Genomic DNA, 21,707 nt, shown 5'->3' with positions numbered 1-21,707 from the left:
CGACGTTGTACTTTCCTCCAACCCAACATCACGGTATCGCCGCAAACATGGGCACGGACAAGGGCGCCGACAAGGAGCTGTACAAGCTCGAGCTTCTGTCGCTCGTCTCGCGCGTCTCTCAAGACATCCTCAACGAGACGCGCGTGCAGGACAAGACCGTCGCCGAGTTTGTCATCGCCGTGAGTATTCTCACTCTGCCTTTCTCGCGCCTCCACTAACGCTCCAGACGCACGAGAAGAGCAAGGGCAACTATGCTGAATTTGTTAAGGCGCTGCAGCAGTTCGGCGCGAACTTCAGCGACAGCTTCATGAAGAGCCTCGACCGTACCATCGTTACCCAGCACCCAAAATACAAGCGCAAGGCGGCAAAGGCGAAGGCGAAGGCTTTGGCAGGCAAGGATCTCGGCGAGGAAGCGCAGACGGCCAAGGCGCTGCAAGCGCGCAAGTTCCCGGGCCTCGCGATGCCCGACCAAGGATGGAAGAGCGAGGACGAGTACCTGCGTGAACGCACCGCCAAGGAGGGCGCCGAGGTCCTGCCCGACTTCTCGATGGACAACACCATGAAACAGCTGGAAGCTACGGCTTCGCGGCGCGGCAGGCCAGGCGCCGACGACTACATGGATGGGGAGCCTAGTGCCAAGCGGCCACGAAACGACTACGGAGATCGGGACCGTGGTTACGACCGGGATCGTGATCGCGGGCACGAGCGAGACAACGGGTACGCGGGGCGCGACAACGGGTGGGAAGGCCGTGGCGGCGCACCTCACGACGCGAGGGACTCGAGGGAAGAAAGGCGCGGCCGGCCAGGCCTGGACGACCGGCCGCTGTTGTACAAGATCTACAACGGCACTGTCAGCAATGTGCGCGACTTTGGCGGATTTGTCCAGCTTGAGGGCGTGGCCGGGCGGCAAGAGGGGATGGTACACGTGTCCAACATCACCGGCGCAAGGCTCGAGACCGCCAGCGAGGGGATGCAACGAGGGCAGCGCGTCAAGGTCAAGGTCATGTCCATCGCTGGGTCTAAGATTGGGCTAAGCATGAAGGACGTCGACCAGAAGACGGGCGAGGATCTCTCGCCACACATGCGTGAAAGATCGGCGAGCGAGATGGAGGCCGACCGGCATCGCATGGCGGCGCGGATAGGCACTGGCGCCAACGCCGCGCCATTGCACGGGCGCGACGAGCCTGAACCTTTGCCCACGGAGCGGCGAGTCACGGGGAGCGCGAAGCGGCTGTCTAGTCCCGAGCGATTTGAAATCAAGCAGCTCATCGCGTCGGGCGCCGTCAGCGCCGCCGACTACCCAGATCTGGACGACGATTTCAACAACCCCGACCGCGAGGAGGTGGAGGAGGATGTTGACATCGAGGTCAACGAGAAGGAGCCGGCATTCTTGGCTGGCCAGACAAAGGTGACACTCGATATCTCTCCGATCAAGATCATCAAGGCGCCAGACGGGTCGCTGAACCGTGCCGCGCTTGCTGGTGGCGAGCAGGCGCGTGAACGAAGGGAGATTCGCCGCCTTGAGGCAAACGACGAGATGGATAAGCAGGCTAAGAATGTCACGCAGCCATGGCTTGACCCCATGGCGCAGGCCGGTGAACGGCAGTTCGCATCCGATCTGCGTGGCCAGCAGCAGACCAAGCTTGCTATGCAGCAGCCTGCGTGGAAGTCGGCCAACAAGGCAGTCACGTATGGCCGCATCACGGACCTCAGCATCGAGGAGCAGCGCCGCTCGCTGCCAATCTACAAGCTGCGCGACCAGCTCGTCAAGGCCATCAAGGAGAATCAGATCCTGGTTGTCGTCGGTGACACAGGCTCGGGCAAGACAACACAGATGGCGCAGTACCTCGCCGAGGAGGGAATGCTTGAGCATGGACGCCTTGGGTGCACGCAGCCACGAAAGGTCGCCGCTGTGTCCGTCGCCAAGCGTGTGGCTGAGGAGGTCGGATGCCGCCTGGGTGGCGAGGTCGGATACACTGTGCGTTTCGAAGACGTCACATCGCCCGACACCAAGATCAAGTTCATGACGGACGGCATGTTGCTGCGTGAGCTCCTGGTGGATCCCGACGCCACGAGGTACAGTGTCATCATGCTGGACGAGGCGCACGAGCGCACGATTGCCACCGACGTCCTCTTCGGCCTCATGAAGAAGGCATGCAAGAGACGGCCTGATCTGAAGCTCATCTGCACATCAGCAACGCTCGACGCTGAGAAGTTCGCCAAGTACTTCTATGGGTGCCCGATTTTCACGATCCCAGGCCGCACATACCCCGTGGAGGTGCTGTATACAAAGGAGCCCGAGAGCGACTACCTCGAGGCGTCGCTCATCACGATCTTGCAGATCCACCTGATGGAGCCGCCGGGAGACATCCTTCTCTTCCTCACAGGACAAGAAGAAATTGACACATCGTGCGAGATCTTATACGAACGAGTCAAAGCGTTAGGACCGTCGGTACCCGAATTGATCATTCTTCCGGTGTACGCGGCGATGCCGAGCGAGATGCAGTCGCGCATCTTCGACCCCGCGCCGCCTGGTGCGCGCAAGTGCGTCATCGCGACCAACATCGCCGAGACGAGTGTCACCATCGACGGCATTTACTATGTCATTGACCCGGGGTTCTCGAAGCAGAACGCGTACGACCCCAAGCTAGGCATGGACTCGCTTATCGTCACGCCGATTTCGCAGGCGCAGGCGCGGCAGCGTGCCGGGCGCGCCGGGCGAACGGGCCCGGGCAAGTGCTACCGCCTGTACACCGAACTGGCGTTCCGCAACGAGATGCTGCCGAACCCGATCCCGGAGATCCAGCGCACCAACTTGGCGGCGACGATTCTCACGCTCAAAGCCATGGGCGTGAACGACCTCATCCACTTCGACTTCATGGACCCGCCGCCGGCAGCGACGATGTTGATGGCGCTTGAAGCACTGTACGCGCTGGGCGCCCTCGACGACGAGGGTCTACTCACGCGCGTGGGCCGCAAGATGGCCGACTTCCCCCTGGACCCGCCGCTGTCGAAGATGCTCATCAAGAGCGTCGACTACGGCTGCTCTGAGGAGGTGCTCACGATCGTCGCGATGCTCCAGAGTGGCGGGCAAGTCTTCTACCGACCGAAGGACAAGCAGGCGCAAGCGGACGCGAAGAAGGCCAAGTTCCACCAGCCCGAGGGCGACCTGCTCACCCTGTTGGCGGTGTACAACGGCTGGAAGAACTCCAAGTTCAGCAATCCCTGGTGCTTCGAGAACTTTGTGCATTCGCGCGCGATGAAGACGGCCCAGAATGTGCGCAAACAGCTTGTCGGCATCATGGACCGGTACAAGCACGACCTGGTGTCGTGCGGCACCGACTTCAACCGCGTGCGCCTGGCGATCTGCAGCGGCTTCTTCCGCAACGCCGCGAAGAAGGACGCGATGGAGGGGTACAAGACGCTCGTGGAGGGCACGCCGGTCTCGATCCACCCCTCGTCCGCGCTTTTCCAGCGCCAGCCGGAATGGTGCATCTACTACGAGCTTATCCTCACCGCAAAAGAGTACATGCACCAGGTCACGGTCATCGAGCCCAAGTGGTTGCAGGAGGTCGCGCCGACGTTTTTCAAGGTCGCGGACGCGAACAAGATCTCCAAGCGCAAGCAGCAGGAGAAGATCGAGCCCCTGTTCGACCGCTTCGCGGAGAGCAAGGACTCGTGGCGTCTCAGCAAGCAGAAGCGGCCCGTGCACAACTCACAGAGCTTTTCGAATAATTAGACGTGCATGCATGTGTGTTTTAGGCAGCGCAGGCTGTGGGCGTGAGAAGTCGGCTGGTGCCTCTGGGTTGAAGACACGATCTGGTCGTTGGTCGTTAGTGGAAGCCACCAGGGGGTAGTTGGCTGCGCACTGTGGTGGTGTACAGACACATGGCATCGAGCCTCTACCATCTATGATCAACATCTACTCGACCTCGCCCTCGCGCTCCTCCTCCTTCTCGCCTTTCTTGGACAGCGTGCCGCGGCGGGGCCGGAACAGCCCGCCGGCGAGATTGGACACGTTCCGGGGCGCGCCGGCGACATTGCTGGCGGCCACGCCGACGCTGGACGAGAAGCTCCGCCCGACCGTCGAGAGGAGCGAGACCTTGCGCGCGGGCGTGTCGTCGTCGCTGTCCTCGACGAGAGGCACGAGGGCGGGGGGCAGCGGCTTGGGCGCCTCGGCCGACACCGTGCGCAGCGGGAGAAGCGACCATATGCTCTTGCGCCGCCTGTCCTTTGCCGCGGGCTCATTCTCCTCGGCGGGCGCATCCATCCCCTCCGCCTCGTGCAGCGTGCGCTTGATGAGCGCGAGGTCGTGCTCGACGTCGCCGACGCGCGCGGACAAGCGCGACAGCGGCGTCTCTAGCCCCGCTCCTCCTCCCCCCTCCGCAGGTGTCGTCGCGCCGCGCGCGTCGACGTACACCCTCGCGTCGCGGAGCACCGAGGACGCCTGGACCACGCCGGATGCGCCGACGCCCAGCAGCGCCGCGAAGCCGTGGAAGACGCGGTCTTCGTCGGCCACCGCGATTTCCGCGTCGACTCGCGCGTCTTCGATCACTTCGTGCAGCCCGTCCAGGAGGGAGAGGAGGTCGTCGCGCGCCGTGCGCGCGGGACGGAGGGCGAGGGCGCGCAGCGGGCCCTTCTTCGCCGCGACGCTCGTGAGGTCCGGAAGGGAGGCACGGAGCGCGCCGAGCGACACGGCTTGGTCGTGCAGCGACTTTTGCAGGGGTGTGTAGGCCGCGATGAGCGGGTCGAACATGGCGCTGAGCTCGTCGATGTGAGGCGGTGTCATGGAGGGCGAGGGCGAGGGGGTGGGGGAGGGAGAAGGTTTGGACGAAGTCGGGTCAGCCGGCGCATCGGCCTTGACCTTCGTCTCGTCCTTAGTCTCCACGTCAGGAGCATCCTTGGCCTTATCCGTTGCTGCTTCGACGTCGTTCTCGACCTCGTCCTTGGCCTCGACCTCAGTCTTGCCCTCTTCAGCCTTTTCGACCTTGGCCTCCTCCACATTGCCAGACTTGTCCTCGTCCGCATCGAAGACCAAGCCGCCACCCTGCCCGCCTTCGGGCGGCACTCCGTCCTCAGCCTCCTTCGCAAGCCACTCAACACGCTGCTTTTCGAGCTCGACGCGGCGCTCCGTCTCGACCTGGAGGTCGTGGACGAGATGCTGCACCAGCTCCTCGGCCAGCACCACGCGCGCCATCGACTCGTCCTCCGCGCCGGCCTTGTGGTCGGGCTTAGGCACATTTTTGCGCGCGAGCAGCCGGCGGCCCCACCCAGCCTTCTCCGGGGCAGGTGTCGGCGCCAAAATCTGCGCGCCTTCATCCAGCAGCACGCCGAGGACGGGCGAGCTCAACACCTCCTTCGCTTCGGGCTCGCGCGCGCGGCGCACGCGGTCCAGCCACTGCTCGGCGCGGCGGGCGCGCGCCTCGTCCGCCGCGATGAGCTGCAAGCGGAGCGCGACTTCGCGCCGGCGCCCCGCCGACTCCTTCCCCAGTTCTTCGGCCATCTCCTCCGCAGCGGCGCGCAGGCGGGATGCGCGGTCTGCTTCGCTCTGCAGCCGCCGGCGGAGATTCGTCGCCTCGGTGCGCAGCGACGCCTGCGTCGCTGCCCCACGCGTGCGCAGCTGGCCCAGGTGCGCATGCACAGTTTCGTGCGCCTTCTGCGAGAAGGTCATGTACCGCTCGACGACTTTGGCCGCGCTGGCGTCGTCGCGGAGCGCGCGATCGCGCTCCGACATCGCCTCAACGCGCTGCTCAGTCTCAGTCTTGAGCTGTTCCCGCGCGACGCTAAGGTCGCTCTCCAGATCGTCGGCGCGCATCTGCAGCTCGCGGATCTCCTTCTCTTTGGCTAAGAGGGTGGCAGAGAAGTCGCGGAATAGGCGGTGCACGCCACGCTGCCCAATTAGAAGGTTGGAGATGGAGTCGGCGGTGTTGCTGACTTCGGGAGCAATGGGAGATGAGGCGCGCTTGGTGTCCTCTGCGATTTGGGTGGGCGACGGAGGCGCAGGAGAAGCGCGAACAGAGGAGGGCGGGGGAGTAGATGGCTTGGGCGTGTCCTTGGCCGGGGGCTCAGGGCCAGAGATGGCTATGAGATCGTCCTCTTCATCCGAGTCCTCGTTGTCGTCAGAAGGAGAAGGCTCTTTTGCAGGTGGCGTCGGCGCCTTCTCCCCGAGCTGCCTGTCTTCCTTGTCCGTAGGCTCATTCGGCGTGGGGGGCGCATCGTCGCCGAACTCCGGCACGACCTGGAGGATGTCGTTTGACCGCCGGCGCGGCTGGGGCGGGGGCACGGCCCGCCGATCGAGCTTGGACACGAGCGCGGCGTACTCGGCGAGGGCGAGCTCGCAGAGTTTCTTCTGCTCCTCGACGCGCTTGCGCTCCGACCGCTCCCACTCGAGCTCTTCTTCGCGGTCATCTTCGACGCGGCGGAGCTCGGCGAGCGCGGCGCGGTCGCTGTCCGCCCGCTTCTGCACCTTCTGCAGCTCTTGCTGCGTCGACGCGAGCTCGAGCGCGGACGCGGAGAGCTGCTGTTCTGTCAGATCGAGCTTGGCGCTGAGACGGCGGTGCGCGAGCGAGAGCTCGGCGAGCGCGTTGGACGGGGGCGTGGTTTGTGGTGGGTCGGGGGTGGTTCTGGCGTCAGTCGGGTGGGGGGGGGGGGGGGGGGCGGCTGGAGGGGGGGGCGGCTGGAGGGGGGGGAGGAGCTGGAGGGGGGACGGGGGAAGAGAGGGGGGGAGGGGGGGAGGGGAGCGGCGGACACCGCGGTGACCTCATGCGTGCGCCCAACTCACCGGAGCACCTCGACCTCGCCCTCCAACGCCTTGTTCTTCGCGCGCAGCCCCGCGGCCTCTTCGCGCGCGAGCTCGAGTTCCAGCCGCACACCCTGTACCGCGATGCCGGCTTGGTGCGCGGCGGCGCGGTACTGCGCGACCTGGAGGCGGAGGGCGGCGAGCTCGGCGGCGAGCGGGTGCGTCGGCGGAAGCGGGGCGGGGGCGGGGGAGGGGGACGGGGACATGGTGGGGTCCCGAGAGGGGTGAGGGGCGAGCCGAGAGTGACGAGCAGAGTCAAGAGTCAAAGTCAAGAGGTGAGAGTGAAGAGAGACGTGTCAGACGCCCAGGCGAGGCGGGACATTTATCGTCTCCGCCCAGTCGCTGATCGCGCAGCAGGGTCGCACGCCACACAGGCACCACCAACGCCAAGCTGCCACATGTCAAATGCATACCACAGCTCGCAGAGCCCGAATATAACTATAGAAACATGGAAAACATGGAAAACAGAGTAAAGCTGGTCGGAACGTGTGTGTGGACAGGTCGTGACGTGACGTGACGTGTGGTATGCTCAGACGAAAAAACAGATGCGCTCCGCAACTAGCGCTAGTGCAGTACATTGCCGACCTTGGAACGCCACGCGCCGAAACGCGAGCGCCCGGCGCGGCCAGTCGCCTTGCGGGCTATTGCTTCGGCCTCGTGCGATCCGGCCTGGCGCTGCTGCTCGGCTATAAACGCGTGGAACTTGGCCAGCTGCTCGCGATCGCGATCGTAGTCAGAGTCAACGGGCGCGGGCGGCTGAGCAATACTGCGCCGCTTGCTGAACATGTCGGATTCGCCGGCCGGCTTCGCCCACGTCTTGGAGCGCTCGGCTGTTGAGGAAAGGACGGGGCCAAAGTCCTCAGCGAGAACGCTCATCTGCGCCTGGGCCTTGCCCATCTCACGCACATCGCGGGCCGTGTATGTCGCCATGGCGCTGTGTGGACGCTGGCCGAGCGAGGAGAGCGAAGTGGCGCGCGTGAGCTGCTTTGACTGTCCCGAGTTGGCGGTGAGCTTGCGCATGGCCTGCTCCTGCTGCACGTTGAGAGACTGATTCAACGGCGCACTCCCGGGGTCAATGGAGATGCAAGGTGTCCGCAGCGTCTCGTGCTCGCCCTCGGATGTCTCAGTCGACACTCGAGTGTTGTCGTCGCTGATTTCAAACGTCGGCGCATCGTCCTCGGGCAGACTTGGCAGTGCGGCTGTTTTCCCGCGGATGCTGCTATCGCTGATAGACGGACGGCGCTCGGCCATCGGAGACATGGGGTCCTCGCGGGTAGAGTACACGGATCCGCGTGTCGACTCAGCCGGGGTCCTCGGGTACGACGAAGTCGACTCCGAGTTGGTCGGGCTGGAGGCGCGGAGAGCCGCATCGGCGAGGGGGGTATGGGGAGTAACAGGAGGAGTGAGGAGGGCATCATGGGGGACCATGGGAAGAGCACGGACTGGAGGCGGCATCATCGGAGGTGCACGCTTCTTCCTCGTCGAGCTCGCGTGGCTGGGACTTGGCGACGGCGACCGCTCCGACACAGGCCTGTTGTTGCGTTTCATGACAACAGGTGATGGCGGAGGCGAGTTCAAGTCAAGTGCACTGAAGAGCGACACAACCATCGAGTCCTCCTGTGACTTGGACGAGTTTGCGGATGCCTCCTGAAGTAGTTCCTCGCCGTCCACAAACCGCGAGAGGAGGTGCTCGGGACACGTGAGGGAGTCAGCGCGAGCCCGGCGGAACATGTGTGGCTCGGGCGCGCCCTGGATGGTAGTGTTCCCGTTGACCGTAGACGTGCCAGAAGACGTCCCGTCGGGTGGGAGGCCCATGTGCGGCGGTGCGGACCCGGTGCCGCTGCCAGAGCTACCGCCGTGGGCACTCTGAGTACCGCTCGGACGGTGGTGAGAGCTGTGCAGCGGCTTGCCATTGGAGCGGGTGTGCTTCAGCAGGCTCAGGCAACGAGACGCGAGGGGCTTCTCGCCTGTGAGGCTCGCCACCTGGAACAGGTTGAGCGCGTTGTCCGGCTCAAGGCGGGTGTGCAGTGTGTGCACGACGAGCTTGCGCAGACGTTCAAGCTTGTACTGGTTGGCAAGACACAGCAGCGAGGTGAGCACGGGGCCGCGGCGCTGCAGCGGTGTCGACAGCTCGAGCGTGTAAAAGTATTGAACAAAGGCGACGCAGACGGCAAACTCTTCGGGCAGGTAAAGGCGTGTGGGCGTCATACGCGCGGGGCTCAGGGACGCTACAAGTGCGTCGTGGATGTCAAGCGAGGCCACGTCGTGGACGATCTCGCCTGCACGGGAAACGATCGACGCCTGCTGCTCTGCGAACCACGGCCAGCGCTTCTCCAGCACCCGCCGCGAGCACTTGACGCGGCGGTTGTCGAGGGACACGACCTCAAAGTCGATCAACAGTCTCTGGTCGAGTAACGTAAGACCCATGTTCTGCTCCTTGTCTGTGATCTCCTGCTTTGGTGGGCGATAGATGCCGTACGCCTCGAGCTCGATGACTGCGACGTGGTTGAGGTTGACGGCACGCTTGCCGTAGTCAGTGGTGAGGTCCGAGTCGGCACAACCAAACACGATGAGACGAGCGCTGTCGGGACATAGGACGGGACGGTTCCAGCTTCCAGTCTTGAGCACGGTCGGCTCAATATGCGACCACACCATGGTAGTGAGGTCGAGCGCCCATATAGAGAATGCGCCGGAAGTGGAGGCGAGGTAGAGACCCGTTAGGACAAAGTGGTGGCCAACAACGCCGCCGGACGGGAAGCGCAGGCCTGGTGGCTGGGACACGCCGCTCATCTTGGTCGAGAGATCGCGCACAGTGTATCCGGGGATAGAGGCAAACTTGTCTGATGCGACCGGGTCGGCCTCGCCATCATCGAGTGGGTGGAGAATCTCAAACTCTCGCCTCACCTTTGCAAAGTCGTAGTTTGAGTAGACGTAGATTGAGCCGCCGTAGCCCTCCTCGTCCTCTGAGAATGGCAGGCCCTGCGTGCCGGTGAACGTGTGCGAGTCAGAATGCGGGAAAACGACGCGCTGGTTGGTAGACAGGGCGACGGACCGGTATGCGCCCTTGGAGTGCAGTCCGTGCGACTCGGGCTGGGGCGTCTTGGACACCCACAGGCGACGCTTGAGGTCATAGGCGCTGATTTCGTAGATCCAGGTGTTGTCGTGTCGCTGTCCGCCAAATACGACGAGCTTGTCGCGCGAGACAGCGCTGAGGTGGGCGTAGCGTGCGGAAGGGAGAAGCTGGGGGTCTTGAGCTATTGGCTCAAAGGAGGGGCCAGCGGTGGGGGAAGGCTGGGGGAGCCAGCGGCGAGTGCGGCAGTCAAAGAACCAGACGTCATCATGTACAAAGCTGGACCCGTTGAGCTCTTGCTCACTCATGCCGCCGAAGAGGACAAGCTTGTCCTCCCCTAAATAACAAGTCAGTACATGCACACAGCAGCAAAGAGGGTGGCGAAAAAGTACGCACAAACGTCCATAGAGTGGAAGTAGCGCACGCCCGGTCCGGTGCCGGCGTTGACGCGCGACCATTCCCGGCGGTTCAAGTCCATGGCCCACATTTGATCCGACATGCGTCGGGATTGGACAACTTTACCTCCATAGAGGAAGACTGTTGGTGGGTACGGTGATGGGAGTGGTGAGAGTGTGATACTGGGGCCCTGCTGTTAGACAAAGGAAAGCCGTTGAGAGCTCACGGTGAGGGCAAAGGGGACCTCGCCCTTGACTGCCTCGAACCAACTGGCAGTGTCCGAGCCGTCTGCGGCGGAAGACATGGTGTGCAGGGGAGGGGGGGGGGAGGGGGGGGGGAGAAATGGGGTGGATGAATGGAAAGATGTTGGGAGTGACGCGAGCTGGTCGGGGAGTTATGAACCAGAACCAGCGGGGCAGCGGGGCGCCCAGTTGATGGTGTTCCCAGATGGCGGCCAGATAGCGCGATTCCTGGTATGTGCACTGGCCCTTGTGTCTGCTGGCTGCGGGGTTAGCTGCAATGTCAACAAGCGGCGGTGTGGACACGGGCCGGGCTAGGAGGGGATGGAGGTGAGACAGTGACTGGTCACGCCCGTTCTGGAAGCTGGAAGCGGGGAAAGAGAGTGAGACGACGACGACGAGGCAGCCACGAGTCATGAGCCAGCCAAGGAGACGAGGAGATTGAGAAGAGACGGGACGGCGCAAGACTTGCAAGCGACACGGATCCCGGGGTCACGGATACGGAGACGCCACGGGCTTGTGCGTTGTGTGCATGTGTCCTGTGGCGGCGCCATCATGTCTTTCCACCCTCTCGCGACCCTCTTATAGCCACCCTCTGGGATCTGGGAGCCATCATGAGCCGAGCAGGGCAGTGTTTGAGTGAGCGGAGAGAGTGTGTGTGTGCATGTCGACCCATGCGCGATTGCGGCCATCATGCAACGCCCGTTGATCACTGGGGAGCGGAGAGAGCAGAGCTGATGATCAACTCGGAGAGCATCCCGAAACGCGGGCTGGGCGCGTCGCGGTTTAGGGCGTGCCTATGTCACTTGTCACTCTCACCCCGTCTCAGCCCTGTCTCTCTTCTTCCCCACGCCCTCCTTCAGACGCGTCGGTGATCATGCTAGCTTCCCGGCCAACCATCCAAGCCGCAGCACATGCACATGCAAGATAATAAAACAGATCAAGGCAGAGGTGGTGCGTGGAGACAAGTCTGGACTCACGAGAAACCGAGCGCAGGCACGCTGGATCTGTGCTGAGAGATAGCGTGGGTGGGTTGGAGGAGGGCGCGGAGGGAGAGGGGCGGAGCTGGCGGAGGAGGATGGAGAATAGAGGAGAGGGTAGGGGTTGGGTCAAGGCCAAGGCGAAGGCGAAGGCGAAGAGGCGTTGCGGCGGCGTGTCAAGGGCGTGTCGGGGCCAAAGGACGCGGATAGGCTGGACGCCGGGGACGTGGAGGACTGTGCGACGATGGCGCTTTTCGTGACGCTTCGATGCTGATGCAGTTGTTGATGGTTGATGAGTTGATGGGCTGACGGGGTTGATGGGCAAAGGTGAGATTATTTTGCTTGAGGGATGGAAAGTGCGCAAGGTTGTGTGGGGAGGGAGAGGTGGGGGTAGTGTCGGAGATAGGGGAGGAGCAGAGTAAAGCGGAGCGGAGTGGAGTGGAGTAGAATGGAGTGGAGATGATGATGATGATGAAGAGAACAAGATGAGGACGCCAACGACGCCGACGACGACGACGAGCGAGGACGAGTGAGAAGCGACGAGGCGAGGTGCCAAGGGTGTGCGTGACAAAGACGAGAGAGAGTAAGGGTGCAGGGCCAAAAGGCCGTTCTGGAATGAAACACTCGTTGGAATGCCGGCAACCGACCTCGTCCTTGGATCCTTGGGCCCTCCTCCCTCCTCCCTGCCTTTGATGATGACGGACGGCTCGATTTCTCTCATTTCATTCGGGCATCCCGGCGCGGCTGGAGCTGAGAGGATGATCCATACGCGGAGCTACTACTGTAGTAGTCCACGCTACTCTACTCTAGTGCGTGCGCCACAGGACGGCAGGATGGACATGAATTGCTCATGTTCCGATGTTCCAACCAGCTCGGCCATGGCCCCCAAGATCCCAAGACCCCAAGACCTGCCAGACTGACACATTCTGCGCCACAGCTCGTATGCACTACTCCACTGCGAGTACAGTACATGTACGCGGTTTTGACATTTGAACGCACAAGACGCGTCGTCCTGTCGCCGCTCTCGCGCTCTCTCGTACCGTACCGTACCGTACCGTCCCATGGCCGCGTGGCGCATGTCGCGGGAGTGGCGTCTCCCCGAGAGCCCGAGGGCCCAAACTCCTGGAATACAGACTACTGTACTACTACCGATCTACCGACTGAAACAACGATGACAGAGTACTGTACAGTGGTGTGTCGAGTGGAGTACGCGTCCGTCATCCGTCCCGGTGAATGCACCCCGAACAGCCCGTCTTTAATTTGACCCTAGAGTACGAGTCCATCCTCCCGGTTCTCCGCTGCTGCTGCCGCTGCTGCCGCTGCTTCCCCAACACGCGTCCCACCAACGCATGCAATAAAAGTACAACTACACATCTAAGATGCTTGAACACGCTTATAGAACCTGATGTCAGTTGCGTGCACAAACCAATTTACTCACAAAATGTAAGACGCAGCAGGGTGCGAAATGACATCCGTCTCACTCGCTTTCGAGATCTGGCTGTCCTCGGCAAACGTCCATCCACCAGCGTCGCGCACAAACGCCGTGTCTGTTCTTGTCAGCATTCTTGCCAGGAAAGGCAGGAGGCAGAAAATGTAACTCACAGTGCCCGCTCGATAGCGTGCCCGAGTGGTTTGTCACGCCGTACAGTTCATACTTGAACGGCCCGATCTGCGTGCGTGGGTCGTCGAGATTCTCGGCACCAGTCGGCTCGCGACGCGGCACAAAGCGTGTTAGGTCAAGGTTGGTCGTCGGGAAGATCACGGGCGTGTCGGACCGGTTCCAGTGGCGACCCGCAAAGCTGAAGCGCTTCAGCTGGATCAGCAGGACCGGCGGCAGTCGGACGAGCGTGAGCGCCTTGGTCGCCTTGCGTGGCGCCTTGCAATGCGCGCAATGCCTATTGTCAGCCAGCCATCTCCATCCCGTCGCGCGCGCGCGCGCGCGCGCATGTCTAAGGGAACACATCAAAACAAAACCAGAATCGGCGTTGCCGGAGGGTAGTGCCACCCAGCATTGCGGGCATGCCGTTGCAGGTCCCAGGCACGGCACTACCAAGATCACCATCAGACAGAGTTGGTGCCTGAACATCATGTCCCTCATAATTCACTCAGATCACAACCTCCGTCATCGCTCATTGCTTATCGCTCCTCGCTCATCACTCACCATCCATCCTCGATACTGAGTGTCTCGGCCGACACCCAGCGGTCGATAAGCTGAGAAAGCAATACCGGCTTGTTCTGCGCGGGCAAATCGAGTGTGAGCCACATGAAAGAGTCGTACACCGTAGAGGTCTGGTGTGAGCAAGCCAACGCAAGTGCTACGCCCACCTTTCGACACGTCAGACATGTCGTCCTGCTCCTGTATTGGCCCTGAAACAGGTCGACGATAATGCTGTCGTCGCGCTGGCGGTACAGTGCCCACTCCTTGTCACTTGCCTCCTGCGGCGTGAGCTCCTCGAGCGCCTTCTCGCGGTGCGGGGTCATTTCAATCTGCGGCTTGTGCTTGACGCGGTTCAAGTCCTCGTGCAAGCCGTCAAGCATGAACGACAAAAACTCTTGCGAGTCATGCTGCTCGTTGCCTGCAAACAGGTCGTTGAAGCTTATGATACTCTGCCGGAAAGTAATGGGCGACAAGAATTTCCACTTTTCGCTCCACAGCGCCATGAGCAGATCCGCAAATGCCTTGGCCATGCGACCCTTGGTGCCGAGGTTGCTCGTCTCGTTCAGGTCGCGTTTGTAAATCTCATTGAGGAAGTAGCGCGCGAACGGGAACGTCGCGCTCAGGCACTGAACCGTCGAGTTCATGTAGCAAGTGTTGCCCAAGTTCTTGAGCCCTGTAAGACCAAGCCTGGTATCGCGCCAATAGTGGACGCCGCTGTCGGCAACGCTCTCCGTCCATTGCGGCAGGCGCGTAGGCATCGGCGCGCGCTGATCCTGCCGCTCAAGGCCGTGAGAGGCGGCAGCTGGTGGTGGCTGTGGAACACGCACGAGCCCGTGGGCCTGCGGGTACTCGATGCGCGTCTGTTGCCTCGGTGACCCATAGTCCATGTAGTCGCTGCTACTTTGTCTGCGCGTCATGGCGCTTGTGTGCACCGATGCGCGCGGAGGCGGAGCAATCCCCGTCGACACGGAGTAGTTTGAGAACGAATCGGTGCGATTGTGTGACAGCATATTATACCCTTGTAAACTACTCAAATTCGACGAGATGGAGTTGGACGACGCGTGTGATGCCCGTGGCATCGGCACAGGCATCGGCGATCTGGCTGCTGGAGCCTGCTGATAAGGCATGTACGATGCCGGACCACCCGAGTACGATGCGGAGTAGTGGTGTTGGCTGTGCGGGCCACCGGTCATCGACTGTGGCGAGCCGTGAGCAAAGTTCTCAGTGATCTCCTTCGAGTAGTGCGACGGCGACATCTGATACGACTTCTCGCGGGCATGACCGGCACGCCTCTCGGGAACTTGGGGCGATGCGTTCGCCGGCCGCGGCGACAGTGGGGAAGCGTGGCCGTTAGGAGCGCCATTGGGTGGCATGCGAGGCATAAAGGACGCTTGTTCCTCCTGGATGCGCTTCAAGTTGATCCTTTGCCGGGATTTGATGAACTCTACCCATGCTTCATAACCGCCAAGGAGGAGTGCGGGTGAACGTGGCAACACCTTGGCGAATTCGTGCTCGTAGATGACATTGCGCAGATTACCCGCTGGCGTCTGTGCTTCACCCTTGCCAGGAAATTTGCGCGAGCGAGAGTCGACAATCACAACCAAGTCGTACAGATTGCGGCTGGCAAAGGCGACTTGCTGAGCCTCCGGACTGAGAGACAGGGCGCCTTCGAGCTGCGTCGAAGTGAGGCCCGGTCGCATGAGTACAGTCGGGTCGATCCACACGACGCTCACTTTGCACCCTCGCTCGTGGTATTCGGCCCCAACGAACCCGACAGCAAACTCCTCTGCCGGCCGTACGTCGCAGATAAGCACATCCGCGGCGGGATTGGTGAAGTAACCTCGAAGTGTGTCGGGCGTGATCGACGAGGTGTACGGAAAGTTGGGCTTTGCAATTTTCTCGGGAGCAGTCGTTGATGGGGCGACTGCAGAACTTTGGGTCGCACCAGGAGGTTCAGAAACAGGGTTATTCCCCGCACGCGCCACCGGTGCCGCCTGGGGTGTAGGCATGGCCAATGGCTGGAGCGACAACGCGTCTGTAGGTGGTGAAGTGACATGCGCGGCCGCAGCCTCGAGTGGATCCAGAGAGGAAAGGAAAGCGGACCCGTTGACGGGAGAAGAGGACGAGACACCCTCGGGGATGTGAGCGGACGACACTGGTGACGCAGCGTAAACCTCGTCTTGCTGACCCAATGTTTGCAGCGGCGACTTGAGCTTGGCGCCGTCGTCGAAGATGGAGGCGTGTGGCGAGTTGAATGTAGACAAAGCCAGCGAGTTCTGTGTAGGGAAGCTGAGTGAGCCTGACGATCGGTCCTGTCTCAGCGAGTCCGTGTTGGGTGGAGAGGGAGGGCGGTCCCCATTCTTCTTGAGATCATCAAGGCGCGGAGGGGCAGGAGGGGGCGGCAACGGTGGCTTTGGTGGCGCCCGCGTACCTGGCAGGTCTGTTGGTACACTGGGCAGACTGGGGAAGCCAGGGAACGCTGCGGCGTCATCATCGGTCTTCTTGGGCGCCTCGGGAACAGGGCGGGGTCCATTGGAAGCAGATGCAGGCAAAGAGGGGATTGCGAACCCCTCATCGTCAAACTGCTTGCCCAGCTCGTCCAGCGAAGGAAAGGCCTTTTCAAAGTTACCTAGGCGCTCCGCTGCATCTGTTGGTGACGAGGTTAGAGATGTCGAGACAGGCGGTGCTAGAGGAAGTTGAGGTGGCCGCTGGGAAGCGGACACAGACGAAGGGCGTTCTGGTGCCTTCTCTGGCTCAACAGGGGCTGTGCGCGGCGGCGATGAAGTGGCAGTCCAGGATGGGGTAGTTGGTGGTTGTGTGACTGGAGCAGAGGGTTGGGTACGGGGAGCGGGCGGCTGGGTACGGGGAGCGGGCGGCTGGATAGGGGGAGTGGGGGGTTCAGACGGAGCAGTCGGGAGTGAGGGCACGATCGCAGCTGGCGACGGGGGCACCGAGCCCGAGGCGTGGATTTGGCGAGCCGACGCCGTCGACATGGCCGACGAGGGGCGGTACAGCGGCACCGAGTTTTTGACAGGGCTATAGTTGCTTCTCGTCGAGCCGCCGGTTGGATTTGGGGAGATGCCGTTCATGCCCGAGAGAGAGGCGCTCGAGCCTCGGCGACTGAGATTGGATGGCAGGTTGGATATTGAAGGTGGTCGGGGAAGGCTGGGACGGCGCTGGTGTGTGAGATCCTGCGACGGCCTACGGGCCGGGTGCTGCTGGCGCGAAGGCGGAGCGGGACGAGGACCGAGTTCGCGGCTCATACGTTTGGTGCTGACGTCGACGCCGTGCCCACTCAACGCCTTCATGCGGTCGGCGATGGAGCCTCCGTGCTCGTGATCGACCGAGTTCCTGAAATGAGCTCGGGCGGTGCTTTGCGCGACGTACGTGGACTGATGAGTTTTCACGGGGGCAGCCTTGAGCTCCTCTTTGAGGACTTTGGCCTTGTGCATCGCGCTCTCGTATGTCTGGTGTGTCAGCAATCCAAGGGCGGCAGTGGACGCTTACGCTCTTGAAATCCGTGACGCGGATAGCCCAAGCATGGTCGGCGGCGCGCGCGTCCTTGAATCGCTTGTGAAACATACACTTCTGGTAGGCGATGGCCAGACGTGTGTACGCGACGTATTGCCCAGCCTTGGAGCCGCGGCGCTCCTCGTTACGTGCCTGCTCGGCTGAGCGGACCGTGAGCTCGAACCAGTAGGTCGGGGGTTGGGACTCGGGATCGACTGACCCGAGCTCGGTAGCGACTGCATGGAGCTTGTCGTAGGGCAAGCCATCTACGGGGACGGAGGGGAGTGAGGGGCGGGACATGATGTCTAAGCAGCGGGCCGATGTGCTCGGTGTGGGGGCTCCGAGTGTGACGGCCCTTGCTCAAAGTGACATGAGAAGTGGATGGGGAGGATGAGAGGGAGGGGGTGTGAGATGGACGTGGATAAGAGATGCGAGATTGGAGTGGTTGAGGAGGAGGGATGATGTGTTGCTGATCGAGACAGAACTGATGTCGATGACATGCAACTCGCCTCCGCGTGGGGTATGGGTAGGGAGTAGGGTCAGCACCGCCGCCCAGGCTGTCTCGGCCGGCATGAACGGGTGCAAATTCGTCCCATTTTTGCAAGCATAAACATGAGTGTCTTTGCCGCGGATCGAACCGAGACTCGACTCCAAAACGCTGGATGTGCCATGTTTATTATGTTGCAGCATGAGACTTGGACCTCGATTTGCCACCCAATATGAGCCAGTTTATGCTGCGCAGACGTCAGGGCTGTTGGGTATCTCTCTCTCCAACCTACTGTACACGACTTGTACACTGAATGCAATTCACCTGTTCTGCCCAGCTGCCCAGTTGCTGAAGCTGGGCAAATTCACCAGATGCCCATCTTGATATCGTGATGCGTACCCGTCCCCAGCAAGACGATCCTCGGCTCAGAGTAGCGCCGCACTGACCGACCAGGGATCCGAGCGCAAGCCTGTGCACTTGGTCCATCGCCCTTGCCGTCGGCCGTGCATTGTCGATTGTCCACTCCAACATCCACACGTACACACGCCTCTTCGCTGACAGACATACATGGGTCCCCACGGGGGCGGCTGCTGATGTCAGCGGCACTCAGCAATTAGCAAGCTCGAGCCGTCGACGTGGGCTGGGAAGCCGTGCTGCGAGGCGACGCACGCGCACGCCTGCTTCGGCGTCATAAACAATACGGAGGGTTACGGAGGTAAGGAGGAGCTGTGGTGCTCGGCCCACGTGTCCCCACCGCACAGCCCAAGCCCAGGTAGACCAACTACGGCGTAACATGCGGAGGCAGGCGAGCAAGCGACACTAGCGAAGGAAGCGATGGTACGAGATGTACGGCAGAGGATGGGGCGAGTGGCGCGAGTAGGCTGTGGTCTCTGGGCATGCTGGGCAACGAGCTCGAGATCCAATGTCGATCACACAGGTGCTGTAAAGTTTGCTTGGCGGAAGTAGTGTCATGTACAGTACGGTGAATGCCCGGAGCCCGGACGCCGGTGGATAGAGAGATGACGTACTGGTCAGGGTCACTCACCTTGGAACACCGAAAGGGCAAGGCACGGTCATTTTGGGCATGACAAAGATCGTCATCTGCAGAAAGGGCGCAGAGGGGCGCAGAGGGGCGCAGTCGGGATATTCGTACACGCTCTATGCATACTGTGTGGATGGATGTGGAGAAGAGTGTGGTCATCGGTGATCGGTGGCGATTGGGGACGCAGAATGCAGCGGACATGTATGATGTGACGGAGGAGAGCGAGGGCGCCGAGGCGCGGGTGGCGATATTTTACCCTGCGTATTGCACAGGAACAGGGAAAAATACCGCGTACTGCGGAGCATGCGGAGCGGGGGGTAAAGGGGAGATTCACTGCGCCAGTCCAGGGAAAAAAGACGATTTGGCGCGTGCACCCGCGCTTGGTGCACTGTGCAAAAGTCGCGAGTTGTCTACGATCTGCGATCTACAAGCCGTGCGGCGTGGTCAGAGGGGGGGGCCGAGGGGGGGGGGGGCGTATGGAGGAGGGTGGAGAGTGAGGCGAGGGGTGTGAGGAGAGAGCAGAGAGGCGACAGAGGAGGAGAGGCAGAGAGAGAGATTTAAAATGTCTACTGAGGGTGGATGATTTCAGTCGGGGCTTAGGAGGGGGATGCTTGGCACGCGCACTCTCTCCCCGCAGTCATCCATCCATTGCTCTCTCCGCCTCCTCTCCGCCGCCGCCAAGGCCGCGCAGCCAACTGCCGACTCTCCCTCTCCGTCATTTCTCTTTCTTACACAGCCACTACTTGGTCTTTCTCTTTATTATCACCATCTCATCCTCCTCCTCCTCCTCCTCCTCCTCCTCTTCTTCTTCTTGTCTTTAACCTCAACTCCCTACAACACCTCCTCCCTCTCCCCCACACCCCCCCACTCCACTCTTCCCGTCTGTCACCGTGACTCACCCCCTTCCACAAAGTCACCTTTCCATCTTCACCTTACCTGTCTCTCTCTCTCTCTCTCTCTCTCTCTCTCTCTCTCTCCTCCCTCCTGCTCCGGCCATGATCACCAGCGCAGCTGCGCTCGCCGTCCTCGCGGCGACTGCCGTCGTCGCCTCCCCCGTCGCAGTCGAGGAGCGAGGCACCTTCTCCATGCCCCTCACCTCTCTCAGCTCTCGCCAATATAGTGAAGACCCCAGCGTCCGCATGGAGTGGGCCCAGCAACAAGCGGCAAACTTGCGACAGAAGTACAGTGGTCTTCTCGACAAACGCGAGGTCGAATATTTGGAACAGACCAAGCGCTCTTTGCAGAAGCGTGCTGGCACTGCCGATGGTGCTCGTGCTAATCTCATCAACGTCAACGTCGACGCCAGCTACGCCGGAACCGTCTCCATTGGCACCCCACCCCAGGACTTCTACGTCATTATGGACACGGGCTCTTCAGATCTCTGGGTCATGTCCGAGCAATGCCAGCAGTGCCAGGGCATGCAAAAGTTTGTCCACTCGGCCTCCTCTACCCTCGAGCTCCCACAACGTTCGTTCCAGGTCTCTTACGGATCGGGCGACGTTGCGGGCGAGATTGCCGTCGACAACGTGACATGTGCCGGCTTTACCGTTCAGAGCCAGGGCTTTGGTCTCGTCGAAGAGACACAGGCTCAGGGCGTCGGCAGCTCGTCCAGCGGCCAGCTCATCGACCCCCCTCTTTCCGGTCTCATGGGCCTCGCCTTCCAGTCCATCGCCAGCTCAGGCGCAACCCCATGGTGGCAGTACCTCGCCGAGAACACCTGGAGGAACCCCGAGTTTGGTGTCTTCATGGCGCGCTTCCGTGGTCAGCGTCGCGTCCAGGACGTCGAGCAGCAGGGCGGCGAAATCATGTTTGGTGGCGTCAACACCTCCCTTTACCAGGGTGACATCAACTACATCGACATCGCCAGCACCGATGAGGACTACTGGCGTATCCCCATCGAGGCTATCGCCATCAGCGGACAGCAGGTCTCGTACCGCAGCTCCAGTGCCAACGCCGCCATCGACACAGGCACAACCCTGATCGGAGCTCCGACTTCGGTCGTGCGCGACATCTACGCCGCGATCCCCGGCTCGCAGTCGCTCGCGAGCCAAGGCATGCAGGGCTACTACCAGTACCCGTGCTCGACCAAGGTCAACATGGCCATGCAGTTCGGCGGCAAGACATACTACATCTCGGACGAGGACTTCAACCTTGGCGCGACCTCGAGCAGCGGCCGCTACTGCATCGGCGCCGTGTTCGCCATCCAGCTCTCGTCGACCTCGCGCATCTCGTGGATTGTCGGTGCGACCTTCCTCAAGAACGTCTACTCTACGTACCGCTACAACCCGCCAGCCATCGGCTTCGCCGTGCTCGCCAACGGCGTCCAGAACGGCGGCGAGGACTCGCAGAGCCTCATGACCGGTGGCGCGAGCAACATCACGTCCACCAGCCCGTCGGGCACCGCCACCGGCTCGACCAGCACGGCGGCGTCCGGGTCCGCGCTGACTGTGCCGGCGCTCTTCGTCGGCGCGTCCGTCCTTGCAGCCGTCCTTTTCTAAGCCTATAGCACTACACAGCTTGTCATCCATACATCAGCTTGTCACTTGTCACTCTGTACTACTATGCACGAGTACATGCACGCGGAGGTGTACCGACCGTACCGAGTGCAGCGATGCGCAGCCAGCCGACGTATGAGGCGCAGTCGGCGCAGCTGGCGCAGGCAGCGCAGCTGAGGGGCTGGATCTCGTGCCCACCAACCGATTGATGACGTATGCCGCGTGCCGCGGTGCATCTCGGCGTCACCCGGAAGCTCGACGATGTGTATATCCTGGCCCACCCGGCATGTCAGCCTCGGAGCTGCGGAACGCCAAGTGAGGCGGTGCAGGCGTTGCCGGGCGGTAATCTCGCCCGGACGGAGATGGGGACACGACGCCGACGCCGAAGGGGAGGTGCGGAGGGGCAATGCTTCATGCTCCGACGTATCGCAGCATCCATAACATCCCAAGTGGCCGTGTTTGGTTCGAGCCATCTCCCGCAAGACTGCAAAACTTGCCACGGCTTGGCATGTGGGCTGGCTTATATAGCCT

The 21,707-nt window shown here is 61.8% G+C and overlaps 5 protein-coding genes across 5 annotated transcripts; 2 read left to right on the top strand and 3 right to left on the bottom strand.

The window, feature by feature from the left end:
- Positions 1 to 47: 47 nt before the first annotated feature.
- COLE_02514 (uncharacterized protein) lies at positions 48 to 3,739 on the top strand (the record flags this gene model as incomplete). Its single annotated transcript, XM_018423650.2, has 2 exons — positions 48 to 179; positions 227 to 3,739. The coding sequence occupies 2 exons, from the start codon at positions 48 to 50 to the stop codon at positions 3,737 to 3,739; spliced, it is 3,645 nt and encodes a 1,214-aa protein (XP_018277502.2).
- Positions 3,740 to 7,363: 3,624 nt separating this feature from the next.
- COLE_02513 (uncharacterized protein) lies at positions 7,364 to 10,569 on the bottom strand (the record flags this gene model as incomplete). The annotated part of the gene is made up of 3 exons (XM_018420997.2): positions 7,364 to 10,206; positions 10,266 to 10,455; positions 10,492 to 10,569. 3 exons carry the CDS (start codon positions 10,567 to 10,569, stop codon positions 7,364 to 7,366), a joined length of 3,111 nt encoding a protein of 1,036 aa, XP_018275841.1.
- Positions 10,570 to 12,858: 2,289 nt separating this feature from the next.
- Positions 12,859 to 17,452, bottom strand: COLE_02512 (uncharacterized protein; the record flags this gene model as incomplete). Its single annotated transcript, XM_018424322.2, has 7 exons — positions 12,859 to 12,886; positions 12,923 to 13,031; positions 13,087 to 13,379; positions 13,646 to 13,773; positions 13,810 to 16,993; positions 17,030 to 17,109; positions 17,150 to 17,452. The coding sequence occupies 7 exons, from the start codon at positions 17,450 to 17,452 to the stop codon at positions 12,859 to 12,861; spliced, it is 4,125 nt and encodes a 1,374-aa protein (XP_018275842.1).
- Positions 17,453 to 18,420: 968 nt separating this feature from the next.
- On the bottom strand, positions 18,421 to 18,882 carry COLE_02511 (uncharacterized protein; the record flags this gene model as incomplete). Its single annotated transcript, XM_018419857.2, has 1 exon — positions 18,421 to 18,882. One exon carries the CDS (start codon positions 18,880 to 18,882, stop codon positions 18,421 to 18,423), a length of 462 nt encoding a protein of 153 aa, XP_018275843.1.
- Positions 18,883 to 20,039: 1,157 nt separating this feature from the next.
- COLE_02510 (uncharacterized protein) lies at positions 20,040 to 21,179 on the top strand (the record flags this gene model as incomplete). Its single annotated transcript, XM_065626217.1, has 2 exons — positions 20,040 to 20,292; positions 20,323 to 21,179. 2 exons carry the CDS (start codon positions 20,040 to 20,042, stop codon positions 21,177 to 21,179), a joined length of 1,110 nt encoding a protein of 369 aa, XP_065482486.1.
- Positions 21,180 to 21,707: the final 528 nt, after the last annotated feature.

Source organism: Cutaneotrichosporon oleaginosum (genome assembly GCF_008065305.1).
Source record: "Cutaneotrichosporon oleaginosum strain ATCC 20508 chromosome Unknown ATCC20508_contig02, whole genome shotgun sequence".
Taxonomy (NCBI): Eukaryota; Fungi; Basidiomycota; class Tremellomycetes; order Trichosporonales; family Trichosporonaceae; genus Cutaneotrichosporon; species Cutaneotrichosporon oleaginosum.
This window is presented reverse-complemented; position numbering and strand designations above follow the sequence as displayed.